This window comes from Jaculus jaculus, chromosome 9 (genome assembly GCF_020740685.1).
Source record: "Jaculus jaculus isolate mJacJac1 chromosome 9, mJacJac1.mat.Y.cur, whole genome shotgun sequence".
In the NCBI taxonomy this organism is placed as follows: domain Eukaryota; kingdom Metazoa; phylum Chordata; class Mammalia; order Rodentia; family Dipodidae; genus Jaculus; species Jaculus jaculus.
The window spans coordinates 76,159,140-76,179,817 of NC_059110.1; the positions used below are offsets into that span (position 1 = coordinate 76,159,140).

A 20,678-nucleotide genomic window follows, 5' to 3' on the forward strand; every position below is an offset into this window, starting at 1 on the left:
AATAATGAACACATGCCATTATTCATTTGTCAAAACCCACAAAATGTGTAACACTCAAGAGTGAACACTGAAGAAGATGACAATGCTAATAATATAAGCTCATCAGACATAATAAATCTGGCACTGTAATGAAGGATGTTTTGTGGGTATATGGGAGTATAGAGTTGTAGGAAATATTTTTATTCTGCTCAATCTTGCTGTAAATTAAGAACTGCCAAGAAGTTTGTTAAATAACAATATGTATGAAACTCATTTTAAATTAATAAATGTGAGGGGGACATATGAACTGGGCAGGATTTGTAATGGTATATATTTAGTGGAAGTAGCTACTGGATCCATGAGGATTATTATAACTTGATATCTGCTGGAATAAATCATCTTTTTTTTGGTGGTGGTTCTTATTTTGGTTTTTCAAGGTAGGGTTTCACTCTAGCTCAGGCTGACCTGGAATTCACTGTGTAATCTCAGGATGGCCTCAAACTCACGGCAGTCCTTCTACCTCTGCCTCTCAAGCGCTGGGATTAAAGGCGTGCGCCCCCATGTCCAGCTAAGAGTAAATTATCTGACTACACTCAGCACCATCTTAGACTTTATTAATTAATTCTTTATGTAAAAATTCAAGCATGCCAGTCGTGGTGGCACACGCCTTTAATCCCAGCACATGGGAGGCAGAGGTAGGAGGATCGCCGTGAGTTCGAGGGTACCCTGAGACTACAGAGTGAATTCCAGGTCAGCCTGGACTAGAGTAAGCCCCTACCTTGAAAACCAAAAAAAAGAAAGAAAAAAAAATCAAGCATAAGAGTAGTTGAAATATTAATAAATAATTAGTAAGCACTGCTATGTCAGTTTAGACAGTACAGTACTGGTGTGAGAATAAACAAAGAGACTATTTATAGAATGGAGGTCCCAGAATTAGACCCTCATTTGTCTGGAATTTGGCATATATGACAAAGAAACATTATCAGGATGGCAGAAGACTAGGAAAATGGGTATAGAGTAATGGAAGTATCTATGTGGGAAGAGTAAATTTATACTTTACACTTGAATGCCTGATTGTTGACTAAATAATAGATATTATATTTATGACTATGCTTTTTTGTGTGGCATATTTATTTTTTTATTATTATTATTATTATTATTATTATTATTATTATTTTGTTTGGATTTTTGAGGTAGGGTCTCACTCTAGTCCAGGATGACCTGGAATTCACTATGTGGTCTCAGAGTGGCCTTTAACTCACTGCAGTCCTCTTAGCTTTGCTTCCCAAGTGCTGGGATTAAAAGTGTACACTATGATTTTTTATTTCTAGCCTTCAACCATTTATTCATTCCTTTAAAAATATTTCATTTACGGACTTCCGGTTAAGATGGCGGCGTAGGTACCACGCCAAAACAGCCTGGGGGGGGAAAGACCAAAATAAACTCAGCAAAATACACACTTTTACTAAAAAGTGAGGTGTATAGGAAGTTGAGGCGGCAGCGGAGAAGTGGAAGAGTTATAGAGCATCCAGAGCCTGCACAGCCGGGAACAGCGGCTCCGGGGCGGCTCAGCTACCCGCCGCAACCGCGGAGCGGCAGAAAACCGCCGGTCTATCGACTCGAGCCGCAGGACAAGCCAGGTGCGGGATTTTCCCCTCACACCGCGCTCTCCGCAACTCGGGAAACGTGAGGGGAGAGCGGCAGCGAGCAACGGAGGGAGGAGCAGACCGCGAGGTAAAAGCACACGATACAACCAGAACAGCCGCGGCTCCCTCCCCTCCCCTGCCGCCTGAACCCAGCTCCAGCGAACACAGCAGCGGCCCGGGACCCGGCCACGCCAACTTGGGCTGACGGCGGGACCCAAGCAGGAGCAGAATTTGGCAGCAACTTCAGCGGCTCCAGCACCGGTACCAGTGGCCCCAGCAGCAGCGGACCCAGGACAGCAGCGGCTTCGGGGTGAGCAGCAGCGGTGGACACGACAACGGCAGCTTCAGCAGTGGTGGGGGCTCCGGCGGAGGCACCTACAACAGCTGCAGAGGCGGCAGCGGCTCAGTTTGCCCCGTAGGAAAAGCAAGTGCCCAGCTCCAGAAATCAGAACAGCAGCCCGACGACCCAGGCAGCAACTTGACTGAGACCACAATCACCCAAGGTAACTGGGATTGCACCAGGGAAGGGTCTCACCTGGTCACAAGCTGACTTGGAAACCTCAACAGACCAGAAATCTAAACCTCTTTGTTGATAGAGGATCTGGTCATTATAATAACTACTCTTGCATACATACTCGGGGCTGTTGTTGATGGAATGGGTACAGTGTTTAGCTAAATTTTAGAATCTACCAGTATATTATTCCACTCAGCCTGCTTGAATACTCCTATAGCAGGGAAACTCAACCCCTAAGAACATCTTTGTAGATACTCTGAGAGTCTTAAGAGCCACACCTAATACCTTAAGGTCCTACCCTGAAAATATTTTACACCAAATCAATTGATACAGCTAAGAATACACAGCTAGCTAGAAAATCCAAGCATTAACTTAATCCAAGATGCAAAAATATATACATTATAACACAAGAAACACTAAAAAGCAAGACGATATAAATCCACCTAAAAGTATTAATGCATCAGAAATGTCCTCCAGTGAGAAAGAGTTAGAGGAAATGCCTGAGAAAGAGTTCAAAAGAATAATTATAAATATGTTCAAAGAGGTCAAAGAACACATGAATACAACCAAAGAAGAAATCAAAGAGGAAATCAAAGAGGAAATCAAAGGAATCAAAGAAGAGGCAGGACACCAATTTAATGAAATAAAGAAGGCAATACAAGACATAAATAGAGAAATAGAAATAATAAAGAAAAACCAGTCAGAATTATTAGCAATGAAGAACACAGTTAATGAAATAAAAAACTCTGTAGAAAATCTCACCAGTAGGATGGATGAGGGAGAGGACAGAATATCTAAGCTAGAAGATCAGGTGGCAGACCTAATGCAGTCCAACAAAGAGAAAGACAAACTTATAGAAAAGTACGAGTGGGAATTTCAAGATATTCGGGACACTATGAAAAGATCCAATATAAGAATTCAGGGCATAGTAGAAGGAGAAGAACTCCACTCCAGAGGCATAGTAGGCATCTTCAACAAAATCATAGAGGAAAATTTCCCCCAAATTGGGAAAGAGGTGCCAATACAGATACAGGAAGCCTTTAGAACCCCAGCCAGACAAAACCCAGAAAGAAACTCTCCTCGCCACATTATACTCAAACTTCCAAACACACAAACCAAAGAAAAAATATTGAAAGCAGTTAGAGAGAAAAATCAAGTTACCTACAAAAGCAAGCCCATCAGGATTACAGCAGATTATTCAACACAAACTTTTAAAGCCAGAAGGGCCTGGAGTGATATATTCCAAGTTCTGAAAGATAACAACTGTCAACCAAGGTTACTTTATCCTGCAAAGTTATCCATCCAAATAGATGGAGAAATAAAGACATTCCATGACAAAAGCAGGTTAAAGGAATATCTGAAGACAAAACCAGCTCTACAGAAAATACTTGATAGAATCCTCCATGCTGAACAAAAGGAAAAGCACACATATAAGGAACCTAGAAAAAACCAGCCATACTCAAATACCAGTTAACAGAAGAGAGCACAGGTAGAACAAGTAACACACACACACACACACAAATGGCAAACATAAATACACACCTTTCAATAATATCTCAATATCAACGGTCTCAATGCCCCAACGAAAAGACATAGATTTGCAGACTGGGTTAAAAAGCAGGATCCTACAATTTGTTGTCTTCAAGAAACTCACCTTTCTACAAAGGATAGACATTATCTTAGGGTGAAAGGTTGGAAGACGGTGTTTCAAGCAAATGGGCCTAGAAAACAAGCAGGGGTTGCTATCCTAATATCAGACAGGGTGGACTTTAGTCCGAAGTTAGTCAAAAAAGATAAGGAAGGTCACTTTATATTGATTAAGGGCACACTCCAACAGGAGGACATTACAATCCTAAACATATATGCACCTAACATGGGGGCTCCCAAATTCGTCAAACAAACACTATTAGAACTAAGGTCACAGATAACACCAAACACGGTGGTGGTGGGTGACTTTAACACCCCACTCTCATCAATTGACAGGTCATCCAGGGAAAGAATAAACAGAGAGGCATCTGGACTAAATGAGGTCATAGAAGATATGGACCTAACAGATATATACAGGACATTTCATCCAAAGGCTGCAGAATATACATTCTTTTCAGCAGCACATGGAACATTCTCTAAAATAGACCATATATTAGGACACAAAGCAAATCTTAACAAATTCAGGAAAATTGAAATAATTCCTTGCATTCTATCTGACCACAATGGAATTAAACTACAAATCAGTGGCAAGAAAGGCTATAGAGCATACACAAAATCATGGAAGCTAAACAATACACTACTAAATGATGAGTGGGTCAATGAAGAAATCAAAAAGGAAATCAAAAAATTTATAGAGTCAAATGATAATGAGAACACAACATACCAAAATCTCTGGGACACAATGAAGGCAGTTCTAAGAGGTAAATTTATAGCCTTAAGTGCCTATATTAAGAAATTAGAAAGGTCGCAAGTAAACGACCTAATGCTTCGCCTTAAAGCCTTGGAAAAAGAAGAACAAGGCAAACCAAAAAGTAGTAGACGGGAAGAAATAATAAAGATTAGGGCAGAAATTAATGAAATAGAAACAAAAAGAACAATCCAAAGAATTAATGAAACAAAGAGTTGGTTCTTTGAAAGGATAAACAAGATTGATAAACCCTTAGCAAATCTGACCAAAAGAAAGAGAGAAGAGACACAAATTAATAAAATCAGAGATGAACAAGGTAACATCACAACAGATTCCAGAGAAATTCAAAAAATTATAGGGACATACTATAAAAGCATATACTCCACAAAGTATGAAAATCTGAAAGAAATGGATGATTTCCTTGATCTATATGACCTACCTAAATTAAATCAAAATGAGATTAATCACTTAAATAGACCTATAACAAACATGGAGATCCGAGCAGTTATCAATAATCTCCCAACTAAAAAAAGCCCAGGCCCGGATGGATTCACTGCTGAATTTTACCAGACTTTTAAGGAAGAGCTAACACCATTGCTTCTTAAGCTTTTCCAGGAAATAGAAAAAGAAGGAATCCTACCAAACTCCTTCTATGAGGCCAGCATCACCCTGATACCAAAACCAGGCAAAGATAGAACAAAAAAAGAAAATTACAGACCAATCTCCCTCATGAACATAGATGCAAAAATTCTCAACAAAATATTGGCAAACAGAATACAAGAGTATATCAAAAAGATCATTCACCCTGACCAAGTAGGCTTTATCCCAGAGATGCAGGGATGGTTCAACATACGCAAATCTATAAATGTAATACATTACATAAATGGGTTGAAGGACAAAAATCACATGATCATCTCATTAGATGCAGAGAAAGCATTTGACAAAATCCAACATCCCTTCATGATAAAAGTCCTACAGAGACTGGGAATAGAAGGAACATATCTCAATATAATAAAGGCTATTTATGACAAGCCTACAGCCAACATATTACTAAATGGGGAAAAACTGGAAGCTTTTCCACTAAAATCAGGAACAAGACAAGGGTGTCCACTGTCTCCACTTCTATTTAATATAGTTTTGGAAGTCTTAGCCATAGCAATAAGGCAAGAGACACACATAAAAGGGATACAAATTGGAAAGGAAGAAATCAAGTTATCACTATTTGCAGATGACATGATTCTATACATAAAGGACCCTAAAGACTCTACTAGCAAGCTGTTAGAGCTAATCAAAACCTACAGCAATGTAGCAGGATACAAAATAAATACACAGAAATCAGTAGCCTTCATATATGCTAACAACAAACACACAGAGGATGAAATCAGAGAATCACTCCCATTCACAATTGCATCAAAAAAAATAAAATACCTTGGAATAAACCTAACTAAGGAAGTAAAGAATCTATACAATGAGAACTTTAAGACACTCAAGCGAGAAATTGCAGAAGACACTAGAAAGTGGAGAAACATCCCTTGTTCCTGGCTTGGGAGAATCAATATCGTGAAAATGGCAATCTTACCTAAAGCAATCTACACATTTAATGCAATCCCTATCAAAATTCCAAAGGCTTTCTTCATGGAAATAGAAAAAACAATCCAAAAATTCATTTGGAATCATAAAAAACCTCGAATATCCAAAATAATACTGAGCAACAAAAAAGAGGCTGGTGGTATCACCATACCTGATTTTAACCTATACTACAGAGCCATAGTAACAAAAACAGCATGGTACTGGCACAAAAACAGACATGTAGATCAGTGGAACAGAATAGAGGACCCAGATGTAAGCCCAAGTAGCTATAGCCACCTGATATTCGATAAAAATGCCAAAAATACTCATTGGAGAAGAGACAGCCTCTTCAACAAATGGTGTTTTGAAAACTGGATAAATATCTGCAGAAGGATGAAAATAGATTCTTCTCTCTCGCCATGCACAAGAATTAAGTCCAAATGGATTAAAGACCTTAACATCAGACCGGAAACTTTGAAACTGCTAGAGGAAAAAGTAGGGGAAACCCTCCAACATATTGGTCTTGGCAAAGACTTTCTAAATACAACCCCAATTGCTCAGGCAATAAAACCACAGATTAACCACTGGGACCTAATGAAATTACAAAGATTTTGCACCGCAAAGGACACAGTGAAAAAAGCAAAGAGGCAACCTACAGAATGGGAAAAAATCTTCGCCAGCTATATATCTGATAAAGGATTAATATCTAGGATATACAAAGAACTCAAAAAGTTAACTAATAAGGAATCAAACAGGCCAATCAAAAAATGGGCTAAGGAGCTAAATAGAGAGTTCTCAAAGGAAGAAATACGAATGGCATATAAGCACCTAAAAAAATGTTCTACGTCACTAGTCATCAGGGAAATGCAGATTAAAACTACATTGAGATTCCATCTCACTCCTGTCAGATTGGCCACCATCATGAAAACAAATGATCATAAATGTTGGCGGGGATGTGGAAAAAAAGGAACCCTTCTGCACTGCTGGTGGGAATGCAATCTGGTCCAGCCATTGTGGAAAACAGTGTGGAGGTTCCTAAAGCAGCTAGAGATTGATCTACCATATGACCCAGCTATAGCACTCCTAGGCATATATCCAAAGGACTCATCTCATTTCCTTAGAAGTACATGCTCAACCATGTTTATTGCTGCTCAATTTATAATAGCTGGGAAATGGAACCAGCCTAGATGTCCCTCAACAGATGAGTGGATAATGAAGATGTGGTACATTTATACAATGGAGTTCTACTCAGCGGTAAAGAAAAATGAAGTTATGAAATTTGCAGAAAAATGGATGGACCTGGAAAGTATTATACTAAGTCAGGTAACCCAGGCCCAGAAAGCCAAGCGCCACATGTTCTCCCTCATATGGGGATCCTAGCTACAGATGACTGGGCTTCTGTGTGAGAATGAAAATACTTAGTAGCAGAGGCCAGTAAGTTGAAAAGGAGACATAAAGGGTGGAGAAAGGAAGGGAGGAGGATACTTAATAGGTTGATATTGTATATATGTAATTACAATGATTGTAATGGGGAGGTAATATGATTGAGAATGGAATTTCAAACGGGAAAGTGTGGGGGTGGGGAGGGAGGGAATTACCATGGGATATATTTTATAATCATGGAAAATGTTAATAAAAATTAAAAAAAAAAAAATATTTCATTTACTATTTATTTATTTGAGAGGGAGAGAATGGGTACACTAGGGCCTTTTGCCACTGCAAATGAACTCCAGAAGCGTGCACCCCTTGTGCTTCTGACTGACGTGGGTCCTGGGGAATTGAACCTGGGCCTTTGGCTTTGCAGGCAAACACCTTAACTGCTAAGCTACTCCTCCAGCCCACTTAATTAGTTATTTAACATAAGTTGTAATATGTCCCTTGTCCCTTTTCCAGTCCTCATTTCCCTGAAGGCCCTCCTTGGCAGGGTTATTGGTGTTCACTGTGGGGTAATCAGGGCCTCTGTCTCTGGGGGGAGCTGTGTGTGTCTCAGGGTATATACCTACCTTGTGGCTCTTTCAATCTTCATGCCCCTCTTCTACAACAGTCCTTGAGCTTTAGTGGGTATGTTATCAGTTAGTGTTGACTTTGTAGCTTATGCATTTCTTTCTATTGTGTTTTGGGCCACCACAGTGTTTATTGGTATTTTCCTGGCTGTGGATGTCATGCTAGCATTGAGAGCAATACACATGTTGCTGCTTTCTCCACGATTTCTTTTGGGCCCTGTAGATGTGGTAGAGGTGGCACAGCTCCTTGTAAATATTCGGCTGTCTTTTCTTTTCTTTTTTTTACACATATGCCAGAAACCCCTGGCTTTTTGTTTCATTGATCATTTTATTATCAAATTAAGTTTTGGCTGTCTTTTCTTATGTTGATGGATCTTGAATCTCCCCAGTATTCTCTGCCATCTTCAAAATAAAGCATATTTTCCAGCCACGAGTGAGAGCAGTTTTGATTAAAGGATATGCCTAGGAGCTTGAGAGACATTTTCTTTCTTTCTTTCTATCTTTTTTTTGTTTTTGTTTTTGTTTTCAAGGAAGGGTTTCAGTGTAGCTCAGGCTGACCTGGAATTCACTATGTAATCTCAAGGTGGCCTCAAACTCATGGTGATCCTACTACCTCTGCTTCCTGAGTGCTGGGATTAAAGGTGTGTGCCACCATGCCCAGCCTTGAGAGACATTTTGATGAAGCTATCAACTCAACTTGTACTGGGAACACTGGGGCCTTCTCTCTGGGTATTGTGATTTTCTTGACTGTGGGGTGCTGACTTGGTTCCCAGTACCAGCTCTCCCACTGAGCAGGCCTCATGTCCAATTGGAGGGCAGTTGGTTACACATAAAGGCTTTGTGCCACTATTGCACAAGTGTGTAGCTCTTGTCTGGCTGGTGGATTACATGGCTTTCAGGGTCTCCTGCTGATTCATTTTGTTGGTGACCATTGTCACCCAGTAGCTCCCATAGCACTTGGCACTGCTACAAGTGTTTGCCAGGAGAAGACTGGTTTTCCTCTCTGTTACTATGTTTTCTCTCGGTGTTCTGACGTGGCAGCCTGTGGTGCCTTCAGCAGTAGCTCTGTCAGATAACCAAGTGCTTAGCAAAGGCATGCATTGTGTTGAAGGATCTCGTGGATCACCCTGACCAACTTATTGCTGTGGGGATTAATCCAGATCTGATGTAGGGACCCACAGGGCAGAGCCCATGGTTTAAGAATTAAGGTTTGCCCAGGCATGGTGGCACACACCTTTAATCCTAGTGCTTGGGAGGCAGAGGTAGGAGGATTGCTGTGAGCTCGAGGCCACCCTGAGACTCCATAGTGAATTCCAGGTCAGCCTGGGCTAGAGTGAGACCCTACCTCAAAAAACAAAACAAAAAAAGAATTAAGGTTTGGGCTGGAGAGATGACTTAGCAGTTAAGGCACTTGCCAGCAAAGCCAAAGGATCCAGCTTCAATTCCCTAGTACCCACATAAAGCCAGATGCACATGGTGGCACATACCTCTGAAGTTTGTTTTCAGTGGCTAGAGGCCCTAGTGTGGACATTCTTTCTCTATCTGCCTTTCTCTCTCTCTCTCTCTTAAATAAATATTTTAACAGCTGGAGCAATGGCTTAGCTATTGAGGTGCTTGCCTGCGAAGCCTAAGGACCTAGGTTTGATTGCCCAATGCCCATGTAAGCCACATGCACAAAGTGGTAATGGATCTGGAGTTCAAAAGCCATGCCATGCCCATTCTCTATCTGCCTCTTTCTCTGTCTGTCTCTCTCTCAAATTAAAAAAATAAAAAGAATTAAGGTTTCTCCACCTTCTACTAGACACTGATTGTTATGGTCATCTATTTGTTGATTCAAGTTCAAGTCATTTAACTGTCTATTGAGATCTGATTTTTTTCTATTATGTTAAGACAAGAAATGAGAACTATGTGTTGTTGTTGATGGGTCTCTTATATTTTGTTTATGTGATTGTTGGTTCTTTGATTTTTTTCCAGTTCCACCATTTGTTGTTCATATTCTCATTAATTTTGTTTATTATGTTATAGCATGTCTTCATTGTGGGATTCTATGTCTGTAGTATCCTTTCTGTTTTCATTGGAGGCTTCTATTAAGGGGCTAGGTATTCTTGGTGGGGATCTGTTGATGTCTTGCATTGGTTGCTTTGAGTTGGGGTTTTCCCATCTTTAGTTAACTTTTTATTGTGTTGATAGTGCCGTATTGTTCCTCTTGTGTCCCCTGAGTTGTATAACTAGGTCAGCTTTGGTTAAAAGGGGGATTGTGGGGAGGTTGCCTGCCTGCTTGTTTGGGCTTGGTGACCTAGGGTCTAAGTGGGGTTTTCCTTGTGTGTGTTACCTCCAGGTGGGTCAAGATGTGGCCCTGGCCTGCTTAGCTCTCTTGCTGTGCAGGCAATGCTTGTTTCTCCCCATATTATTTACTGTCTGAGGTCTTTGGAGTGTGATCTGCACTGGGGTCCTATTGATGCCCCAGGCCTGACAGACAGGTTGCTCTGAACTGAGGCCTTGTGGATAGGCCCGAAGGGAACATGCTTACCTGAGAATGACTTCCTGGCCATGTCCCCATCTGGACCTTGTTGTGCTATCAGCTACAGGACCTTGGAGATGCTAGGACTGCAGCCACAGGCTTGGAGGCTTGGGTGTTCCAGTCTAATGTGTTGTGTCCATGCTTGGAGGAACTTTTGGTTGCCTGGAGCCAGCCTGAAACCCACCCTGGAAGAGCACTTCCTTACCCTGCAGTACAGCCCCCCAAAACTACAAGCCCAGTATGAGTATTTCCTCTCCGAGGCCCCAAGACCTCCATCTATGATGAGCACTTCCTCTCCCAACCTGAGTGTAGGCCGCAAGATTGCCCACCTGTGATTAGCACTTCCTCATGTGAATGTGTCCCTAACCATGGGCAGCCAGAGATGAGCACATCCTTACCCAAGACTGCCTGTATGGGATGAGCACTATCTCTTCTGGCCCTAATATGTCTCCAGACAGGCCCACCCACAATGAGTACTTCCTCACCCTAAAGACCCCCTCCCACCACGAGCATGTCCACTCCTGATCCTGGCCAGTTGTGTCCCCAAATACAGCCTGCCTGTAATGAACACTTATTCACCCAGCCTGGTGCAAGCCCAAGACTGCCCACCTGCCATGAGCACCTCCCCTCCCCTCCCCTCCCCTCCCCTCCCCTCCCCTCCCTTCCCCTCCCCTCCCCTCCCCTCCCCTCCCCTCCTTGAGTAGTTAGGCTTTGCAGGTAAGTGCCTTAACCTCTGAGCCATCTCCCCATCCCCACTTTATTCTTATTCTTATTTTCTTGAGGTGGGGAGGGAGGGACACACTAGGGTCTCAGCCACTGCAACTGAACTCCAGACACTTGTGCTACCTAGTGGGCATGTGTGACCTTGTGCTTGCCTCACCTTTGTGCATCTGTATTACATGGAACCTGGAGAGTCGAATATGGGTACTTAGGCTTTGCAGACAAGCACCTTAACCACTAAGCCATCTCTCCATCCCCATCCCCTCTTTTTTGAGGTGTACTTTTAGCATATTGCCCTGGTTAAACTTGAAATACTGTGCTCAAGGGATCATCATGCCTCAGCCTCTGAGTAGCTAGGTCTATAAGCACATCCTGTTGAACTGGGCATTTTTTTTTTAAGTTTTTTTGAGGTATAGTCTCACTCTAGCCCAGGTTGACCTGGAATTCACCCTGTAGTGTCAGAGTGTCCTTGAACTCATGGCAATTCTCATATCTCTGCCTCCCTAGTACTAGGATTAAAGGTGTGTGCCATCACGCCCAGCTGCACTGGGCATTTTTAATGTTTGATTTCTAAGAGAAATTTGTGCAGATATAGCAAAATATTATCATTTTTTGGACATAGGGGCTGGGGAAGTTACTGTGAGGTTAAATTGCCTATTAGCATTATACTACCCTTTTGGATATGAAAAAGGAAAGGAACAATATATACGTCTTCCTACTTTCCTTCTTTCCTCCCTCTCTCTCTTCTTCCCAATTTTGGGTTTTGTTTTTTAACATATAATTTTAGAGAGAGTAAGAGAGACAGAGATATAGAATGGATGTGCTAGGGCCTCAGCCACTGCAACTGCATTCCACATGCTTACACCACCTAGCATGCATGTGCGACCTTGCTCTTGCCTCACCTTTGTGCATCTGGCTGATGTGTGATCTAGAGAGTTGAACATGGGTCCTTTGGCTTTGCAGGCAAGCACCTTAACTGCTAAGCCATCTCTCCAGCCCATCCATTTTGTTTTTATTAATTGTAGTGCTTCAAATTTTATTTGGAGGAATAAGGCCAAACAGTGAAATAAAATGGATACAGACAGGGAAGGACGAAGTCAAACTATACCCATTTTCAGATGGCAAGATCCTACATTTAAAGGCCCTTAAGATCCTATCAGAAGACACTTAGGTATGATCCATAATTTCAACAAAGTAGCAGTAGCAGGATACAAAATAAATGTATAAAAATTAATTGCTTTCCTATAAAACATTGACAAACTTGCTATAAAGAAATTTTAAAAATAGCTTCAAAATCAATGTGTAATAATAACAAAACACATAGGAATAAACGTAACCAAGGAAGTGAAAGGCCTACTGTAGAAAGCTTTAAAATACTATTGAAGATACTAGAAAGTGAAAAGCCTTCCCATGCTTATGGATTGGCAGTGTAAACACTGAAAATGGTGATATTACCAAAAGCATTCTATGAATAAATACAGTCTGCATAAAAAATGCAGATCATTCTTCAGACAAGTGGAGAAAACAATTCAAAAGTCATATGGAAGTACAGAAGACTCTGAAATAGCCAAAGCAGTCCTAAGCAGAAAGAGCAGTGGTAGAAGTGTCACATAACTTATGTCACGTTTTACTGCAGAGCTGTAACAACAAAAGTAGCATGCTCTCAGCAAAAACGGATGTAGACCAATTGAAGAGAAATAAAATCACGTAGCTATATTCACCTAATTTGACACAAATCTCAAGAATATATGCTGGGTAAAAGACAGCCTATTCAGTAAATGGTGCCAGGGAAACTAGATGTCCACATGTAGAAAAATGAAACTAGATTCATAGCTCAACATGCACCAAATACCTAGTGTAATACTGTAAACTAAAATTACTAGGGAAAACACTACAATTGCATAGGACTCTTTGAAAAGGACTCTGATAGCACAGCAGACAAGTCCAAGGATTGACAAGTAGAATGACATTAACTTTAGAAGCCTAGCAAAGGGAATGATCAGCAGAGTAAACAGCCTCCTGAATAGGAGAAAAATCTTTGCCAACCAAACATCTGACAGCTAAATATGTAGCATCGGTAAAGAACTTGAAGAAATTAAGGACCAAAAAAAAATCATCAGTTAGTAAAATCCAATCAACAAAGGAGCAAGTAAATGGAGAAGGCAATTCTCAATACATTTTTTAAAATTTTATTTATTTATTTGAGAGCGACAGACACAGAAAGAAAGACAGATAGAGGGAGAGAGAGGGAATGGGCGCGCCAGGGCTTCCCGCCTCTGCAAACGAACTCCAGACGCGTGCGCCCCCTTGTGCATCTGGCTAACGTGGGACCTGGGGAACTGAGCCTCAAACCGGGGGGTCCTTAGGCTTCACAGGCAAGCGCTTAACCACTAAGCCATCTCTCCAGCCCCTCAATACATTTTTGAAAAAATATTCAACATCTTTAAGCCATCAGGGAAATTAAAATTAAATTGAGATTTCATCCCACTCCAGTCAAAAATATACCATTAAAAAATGGGGTGACACATAAGCCAGATGCATAAGGAGTTTGTTTACAGTGGCTAGAGGCCCTGGCACACTCATTCTCTCTAATAAATAAATAAAAATAAACCTTTTAAAAAATGGTATGAGGGGGCTGGAGAGATGGCTTAACAGTTAAGCACTCGCCTGTGAAGCCTAAGGATCCCTGTTCGAGGCTCGATTCCCCAGGACCCACATTAGCCAGATGCACAAGGGGGCGCATGCGTCTGGAGTTCATTTGCAGTGGCTGGAAGCCCTGGTGTGCCCATTCTCTCTCTCTCTCTCTCTCTCTCTCTCTTTCTCTTTCTGTCATTCTCAAATAAATAAAAATAAACAACAACAAAAATAAATGGGATGAGGCCTGGAGAGATGACTTAGTGGTTAACCTATGAAGTCTAAGGACCCTGGTTTGATTCTCCAGGTCCTTTGTAAGCCAGATGCACTAGGTGGCACATGCATCTGGAGTTCTTTTGCAGTTTTGCTAGAGGCCCAGGTATGCCCATTATTACCCCCTTTCTCTCCCCCCTCTTTGTCTCTAATAAACAAATAAATTTAATAAATAAAATTTATTATTTTTTTTAAAGGGAGCCAGGCATGGTGGCATATGCCTTTAATTCTAGCAGTTGGGAGGCAGAGGTAGGTGGATCGTCATGAGTTCGAGGCCACCCTGAAGACTACACAGTGAGTTCCAGGTCAGCTTCTGCTAGAGTGAGGCCCTACTTCTTAAAACCAAATTTAAAAAAAAAAGGGGGGGGGGTGAGGCGGGTTATAGTGGTAGGTAGTCGTGCATGCCTTTAATCCCACAAATGCTAGGATTAAATATTTTTAAGAAGCCATGCGTAGTGGCACATTCCTTTAATCCCAGCACTCAGGAGGCAGAGGTAGGAGGATCGCCATGAGTTCAAGGCCACCCTGAGACTACATAGTGAATTCTAGGTCAGCCTAAGCTAGATTGAGACCCTACCTCGAAAAAAGCCAAAAAAAAAAAAAAACCCTTCTAAACATTTAGGAACATCTCTTTAGGTTTATGAGTGTCCTTCATATTCTGAAGAAATAGTGGCTCACTTTCAAATGCCCACTCACAGATCTTGCATTTGGTAGTAGATGCATAGGGACTATAACACATTTTCCAAACGGCACTGGAGCTATAAAGAAAACTGAAAAACTGGCAGTAACAGTGTTGACAAATAATATGACCTTCCACCTTACCATTGTGCTGATCAAATTTTACATGGTTCCTTATTTGGTTTATGGATTGAATGTGGAATTTTCCTCTTTGGGGACAATGAGTGTATTGGAAAGATGTTGTTACTTTAGGAAAGCTTGTGAGCTGAGCTACTTTGCCACCATCCTGTTCATAGTAAAAGTCATCTAGTAGCATAACAAGCTTGGCTTGCACAGCATCACCAGTATTCTCATTTGGCACTGGGACTTTGGTAGGTGGTAACAGAGGGCAAATAGGTATAGAAGAGGGTGTGGAAGTAACAAGAACTGTCTGCTCAGGAGATGGGGCCACTTTTTTCTTTCTTCTGGTATTCAGCCCTTTCTTGGCAGCAGTTAACATGTGACTACTTAAAGCTTCAGTAACATGAAATTATACCATGGATATATTTTCCATCCACCATCCTGGAGGTCAAACACTGGGATGGAAGAGGTCACTTTCAGTGAAGATTGAGGGCAGGGCTGTTGTTGGAAACTATCTCTGGCCCAGGGAAGGGATGGTTAAGGGTGTTCACCAATTTGGCCACTTTGCTATTTTAACCTGTACTTCCAAGTCATTTCACAGTGACAAAAGTAGCAATGCTCACTGCAGGTGGAAAGGGGAAGGAGGGAGCTAGTTTGGAATTTGAGGTCTAGTTTGCTTGGCCTGGAGGCTGGACAGCTAGCTGTCCTAATGAGGTTGCCTGGGTAGCAGTGGGGGTGGTGGAAGGACTGGAAGTGGGCTTGGTCTGCTGGGATTGGGACTGTGGGACGGTGCTTCTGATAGTGAGCATAGCTAGGATGATGGTGTAAAGGTGGTAGTGGTGGGTCTCATAGGCATTGTGAGCCTTATTGAGGTCATCTGAGAAAACACTTGTGTGGCTCCAACTGTTGGCTTAACTGTGTACATGGGGCTGGGAGTAGTGTAATTTGTCTCTTTGGCTTTGCTGTATGTTCAGTACAATCCCACCCTAATTCACTGTATTTTGTACAGGTCGAACATTCCTTACAGGAAATCTCTGGGTAGTGATGAATATTGGTTGTAAGGCTACAGGGGAATTAGTCACATGATTGGTGTTCTGCATGACCTGGACAGGACTTAATACTGGTTGAGTAACCATTGTAGCCAGACCTGGTGCTGGATTCTGAGTCAGAATGAGTGGCTGTCCACTTTGCTGGACCAAAGGATTGTCAGCATTGTTGTTGGCTGTGTGACAAGTCTTCCTTGTACTGTCACTGTTCTATGCCCTGAAGGTACTAATGGTGGTGGGTGTAGAGTGGTGCACAGCAACAGAAGCAGGAGCAGCGATGGGTACTAGAGGAGAGACCAGCTGCTGGCTCATAGAAACTGGGATAATTTTATCCACTGCATTATAATTTTCAACTACAGAGTCCTCAGTAATCTACTGATTTTCTGCCATGGTTCCAACTCCTCCTCCTCCTCCTCCTTACATTCCATGAACTGGTCAGTGTTACCATGCTTTTTTTTTTTTTTTTTTTTTTTTTAGTTTTTACAGTATATTGGTCGTCTTAAACATTTGCAGCATTGAAACAATATCTCATGGTAATTCCCTCCCCCCACTTTCCCCTCTGAAACTCCACTCTCCAGCCCTGCTTTTTTTTTTTTTTTTAATATTGCATTATCTATATGAGAGAGAATGGGTGCATTCGAGCCTCCAGCCACTGCAAATAAACTCCAGACACTTGTGCCATCTTGTACATCTGAACCAGGGTCCTAAGCTTTGCAGGCAAATGCTTTAATCACTGAGCAATTTATCCAGCCTCTTTCTCTTATTGTTTTGTTATTTTGAGAGAAAGAGGCAGATAGACAGAATGGGTGCACCAGAGCTAGCCACTGCAAACCACCTCCAGATGCATGTGCTACCTCGTGCATCTGGCTTATATGAGTACTAGGAACCAGACCTAGGTCCTTAGGCTTTGCAGGCAAGCATCTTAACTGCTAAGCCATCTCTCTAGCCCCTTTTTTGTTGTTTGTTAAGGTGAGGTCTCACTCTAGCCCAAACTGGCCTCAAACTCAGAGAGCCTCCTACCTCAAGGTGTGAGACATCATGCCTGGTTTGTAGTGATTAATCTTGACTAGATCTTCAATCAGTTAGGAGAGGGGAGGTGTGAACATTTGTTTTGAGTGACTGTTTAGCAGTTCTGCTGCCCTGTCTCCTACTCTCTGAACCTAGAGCTGCTAATTGACATTGTTTTTCTTGACCCCTGCATTTAGGCAGGGATGGTACTGTGATATAGAAAAGAACTGAGGGGGTTGGAGTGATTGTTTAGCAGTTAAGGTGCTTACCTGAAAAGCCAAAGGGCCCAGGCTCAACTCCCCAGGACCCACATTAGCCAGCTACACAAGGGAGCGCATGTGTCTGGAGTTCATTTGCAGTGACTGGAGGCCCTGGTGTGCCCATTCTCTCATTCTCTCCTTTCTCTGTCAAATAAAAAAATATAGCCAGATGTGGTGGCGCACTCCTTTAATCCCAGCACACTTGGGAGGCAATGTGTATATATATGTGTGTGTGTGTGTGTGTGTGTGTGTGTGTGTATATATATATATATAAAAGATATATATATATCTTAACAACAACAGGGTTGGAGAGATGGCTTAGTGGTTAAGGTGTTTGCCGATTGCCGGTAAAGCCAAAAGACCCAGGTTCAGTTCCCCAATACCTATGTAAAGCCAGATGCACAAGGTGGCACAAGTGTCTGAAGTTCTTTTGCAGTGGCTAGAGGCCCTGATGTGCCCATTCTTTCTCTCTTTTTATCAATAAATAAAAATTAAAAACAATAACAACAAAAAACCCTACAAGGTTAACCATTACAAATAATCACAGACACACCAGAGGTTAAATAATTTTACCATGTTCATGTAGCCAACTGGTAGAAGAGCCCAAATGATACTTAAATCATAACCTTAATCACTGTCATTAGGTACTGATTTGTGATACAAGCATATTTAAATTCTGTTAAAATGGTTTCATGATATGTGTAAACATTTTAAAATCCCATTTCTTCATTATTTTTGCAGTCTGCTATCATGAAAACCTTATTAATGAAAAGTCCTTTGCATTTCTCCCAGAGGATCTGAAGAGGCAAAATGCAGTGTTACAAGCTACACAAGATGACTTGGGACACCTTCGAACACAGCTGTGGGAAGCTCAGGCAGAGATGGAGAATATAAAAGCAATTGCCACGGTCTCTGAGAATACCAAACAGGAAGCTATAGATGAAGTGAAAAGGCAATGGAGAGAAGAAGTTGCTTCACTTCAGGCTGTCATGAAAGGTAAAGTCAAAGAAAGATCAGTTTTTTGACTCTCTAAGATTACCAAATTCTTAGGCTTGAGGCCATTTTCAAATGGCCTTAAAATAATATCCCAAGTCCATTTGTGGCTTTATGTACTTTCATTTTCAAGATGTTAGATAGAAGGGAAGTATCATAAATTGATGTTATCAGATTATATATTGTCAGATTTTCATTTTTTATTTTGTTTTGTTTTTTGAAGAGTCTTACATAGTTTAGGCAGCTCTGAACTTATTTTGTAGCTGAGGGTGACCTTTAACTCTTATCCCCCTGCCTCTACCTCCTAAGTGCTAGGATTAGAGAGGAAGGAGATGCCACACCTGGCTTTATTTACAGCTGTAATAATGAAGAGTTATAGTGAGTGTTAGAGAGTATCACAGTCACCTTCAAGTTGCTGGCACAAAGCACTCAATCAAAAGCAGCCTGTGAGAGGAAAGGGTTTATTTTGCTTACAGAAGCTCCATGATGGCATGGGAAAGGATGGCATAAGCAGAAGTTGGATATCACCTTGCCATAGCAGGTGGAATGCTGCAATATGAGAGTTTGCCCAACTACTGGCAAGGGGGAAGCTGGCTATATAACACCTCTAAGCCTACCCCTAACATACCTCCTCTATCAAGGCTCCAAGTCCCAAATTGCCAATAACTGGGAACTAAGCATTCAAAACATGAGTTTATGGGAGACACCTAATTCAAACCACCAGAGATAATTCATTTGTAATATCTAATGCAGAGTTTAAAATGAGGGTTTAAAAATTTTGTTTGGATGTTTAAGAACAATGTTTATTTGCATGATAAGTCTTCACTGCAGTGGATTTGCAGACAAATGGCCAGTGAGCCAAAAAGGTGCCTCATGTAATGCCACTTTGTGACCCTTGATCTGAAAGAAGTGTAGTAGACTAGTGTCTTGCTTCTTTCAGTACAAATAGTTATGTACTCCCTGCATTTTTGAGAGAATGACAAGATGAAGTAAATTGTCCTATAAATCTTTGGTGCTCTGGAATTACATAGAGTAGTGATGACCCCCTACCGTGTGGATATTTGCATTTGTCTGGAGTTACATGGAATAATGATGACCTCCTACCCTGTGGATATTTTCATCTGTGTGTCATTTTTGCCACAGTGTTATTCATGAGGAAACAAGAAAGGCTTGCTCTGTTTCTGATTCTATGATTATCACTTAAGGGTGACACTAGTCTTAGCAAATTGGATTACAATGGTTTATTCAGATTTCTCACAAACTGGAAGTCCAGCTGTAGGTAAGTATAGGAATGAGGTTCTGATAGTTTTATGACATCTGCAGCTTGCAGGCCCTTTGTGGCTGTCTCCTTATTTTCACTATATTCTTTTTAGCTTCATGGCTGCAGAATGGCTACACCTGAAGTCTATATCAGAAAAGCAAAAATCTCCAGAAATCTCTACCATATATTTTTTCTCACACTTTGTTGACCATAGCCATAAGGAAATTAGAAAATGTAGTTTTTATTTTTTGTGGTGTCAGGAATAAAACCCAAAAATAATACTCTTGCTATTCAAGTAATCTATCACTAAGCTATATCTTCATCCTGGAATTATAGTATTTATTGGGTACATTGATTTTCTAAATAAAATATAGGTCTTGTTAGTAATGAAAAAGGCATAAAAATTAATGGGCCACCAACAGTATCTGTTACAGTTTTTTTTTTTGTGTGTGTGTATGTGTATTTTAATATTTATTTATTTGAGAGAGAGAAAGAGAGAGGGAGAGAGAGAGAAACAGTGTGCGCACACGTTGGCCTCCAGCCGCTGCAAAAGCACTCCAGATGCATGTGCCCCCTTGTGCATCTGGCTTACGTGGATCCTAGAGAATCAAACTGGGATCCTTTGGCTTTGCAGGAAAACATCTTAACTGCTAATCCATCTCTCTAGCTCCTCCCCCCTTTTTTCTTTTAGGTTTTTGAGGTAGGGTCTTGCTGTAGCCCAGGCTGACCTGGAATTCACTTGGACTTGCGTTGGGGTAATCCTACCTCTGCCTCCCAAGTGTTGGGACTAAAGGCATGTTAAAGAGTGTTAAGAGTAAAGGTGTGTACCACCATGCCTGCTTTGTCACACAGTATTTTTTTATTTTTTGTTTTTTTGAGGTAGGGTCCCACTGTAGTCCAGGCTTCGCTATGTAGTCTTGAACTCACAGGGATCCTCCTACCTCTGCCTCCCAAGTGCTGGGATTAAAGGCATCGCCACTATCCCCGGCTATTTGTCTCAGAATCTTAGGTTATAGCAAAATATTCCAGGATTAGAATCTTTTTCAGGTAGTTAGGAT

General features: G+C 41.4%; 1 protein-coding gene across 1 annotated transcript in view; it reads left to right on the top strand.

Moving 5' to 3' along the window:
- Rabep1 (rabaptin, RAB GTPase binding effector protein 1) overlaps positions 1–20,678 on the top strand; it is a 123,845-nt gene that overhangs the window by 41,067 nt on the left and 62,100 nt on the right. The window contains exon 3 of the mRNA XM_045158502.1: positions 18,159–18,362. Within this exon, the coding sequence (XP_045014437.1) occupies positions 18,159–18,362 (204 nt within the window). The remainder of the gene's footprint in view (positions 1–18,158; positions 18,363–20,678) is intronic.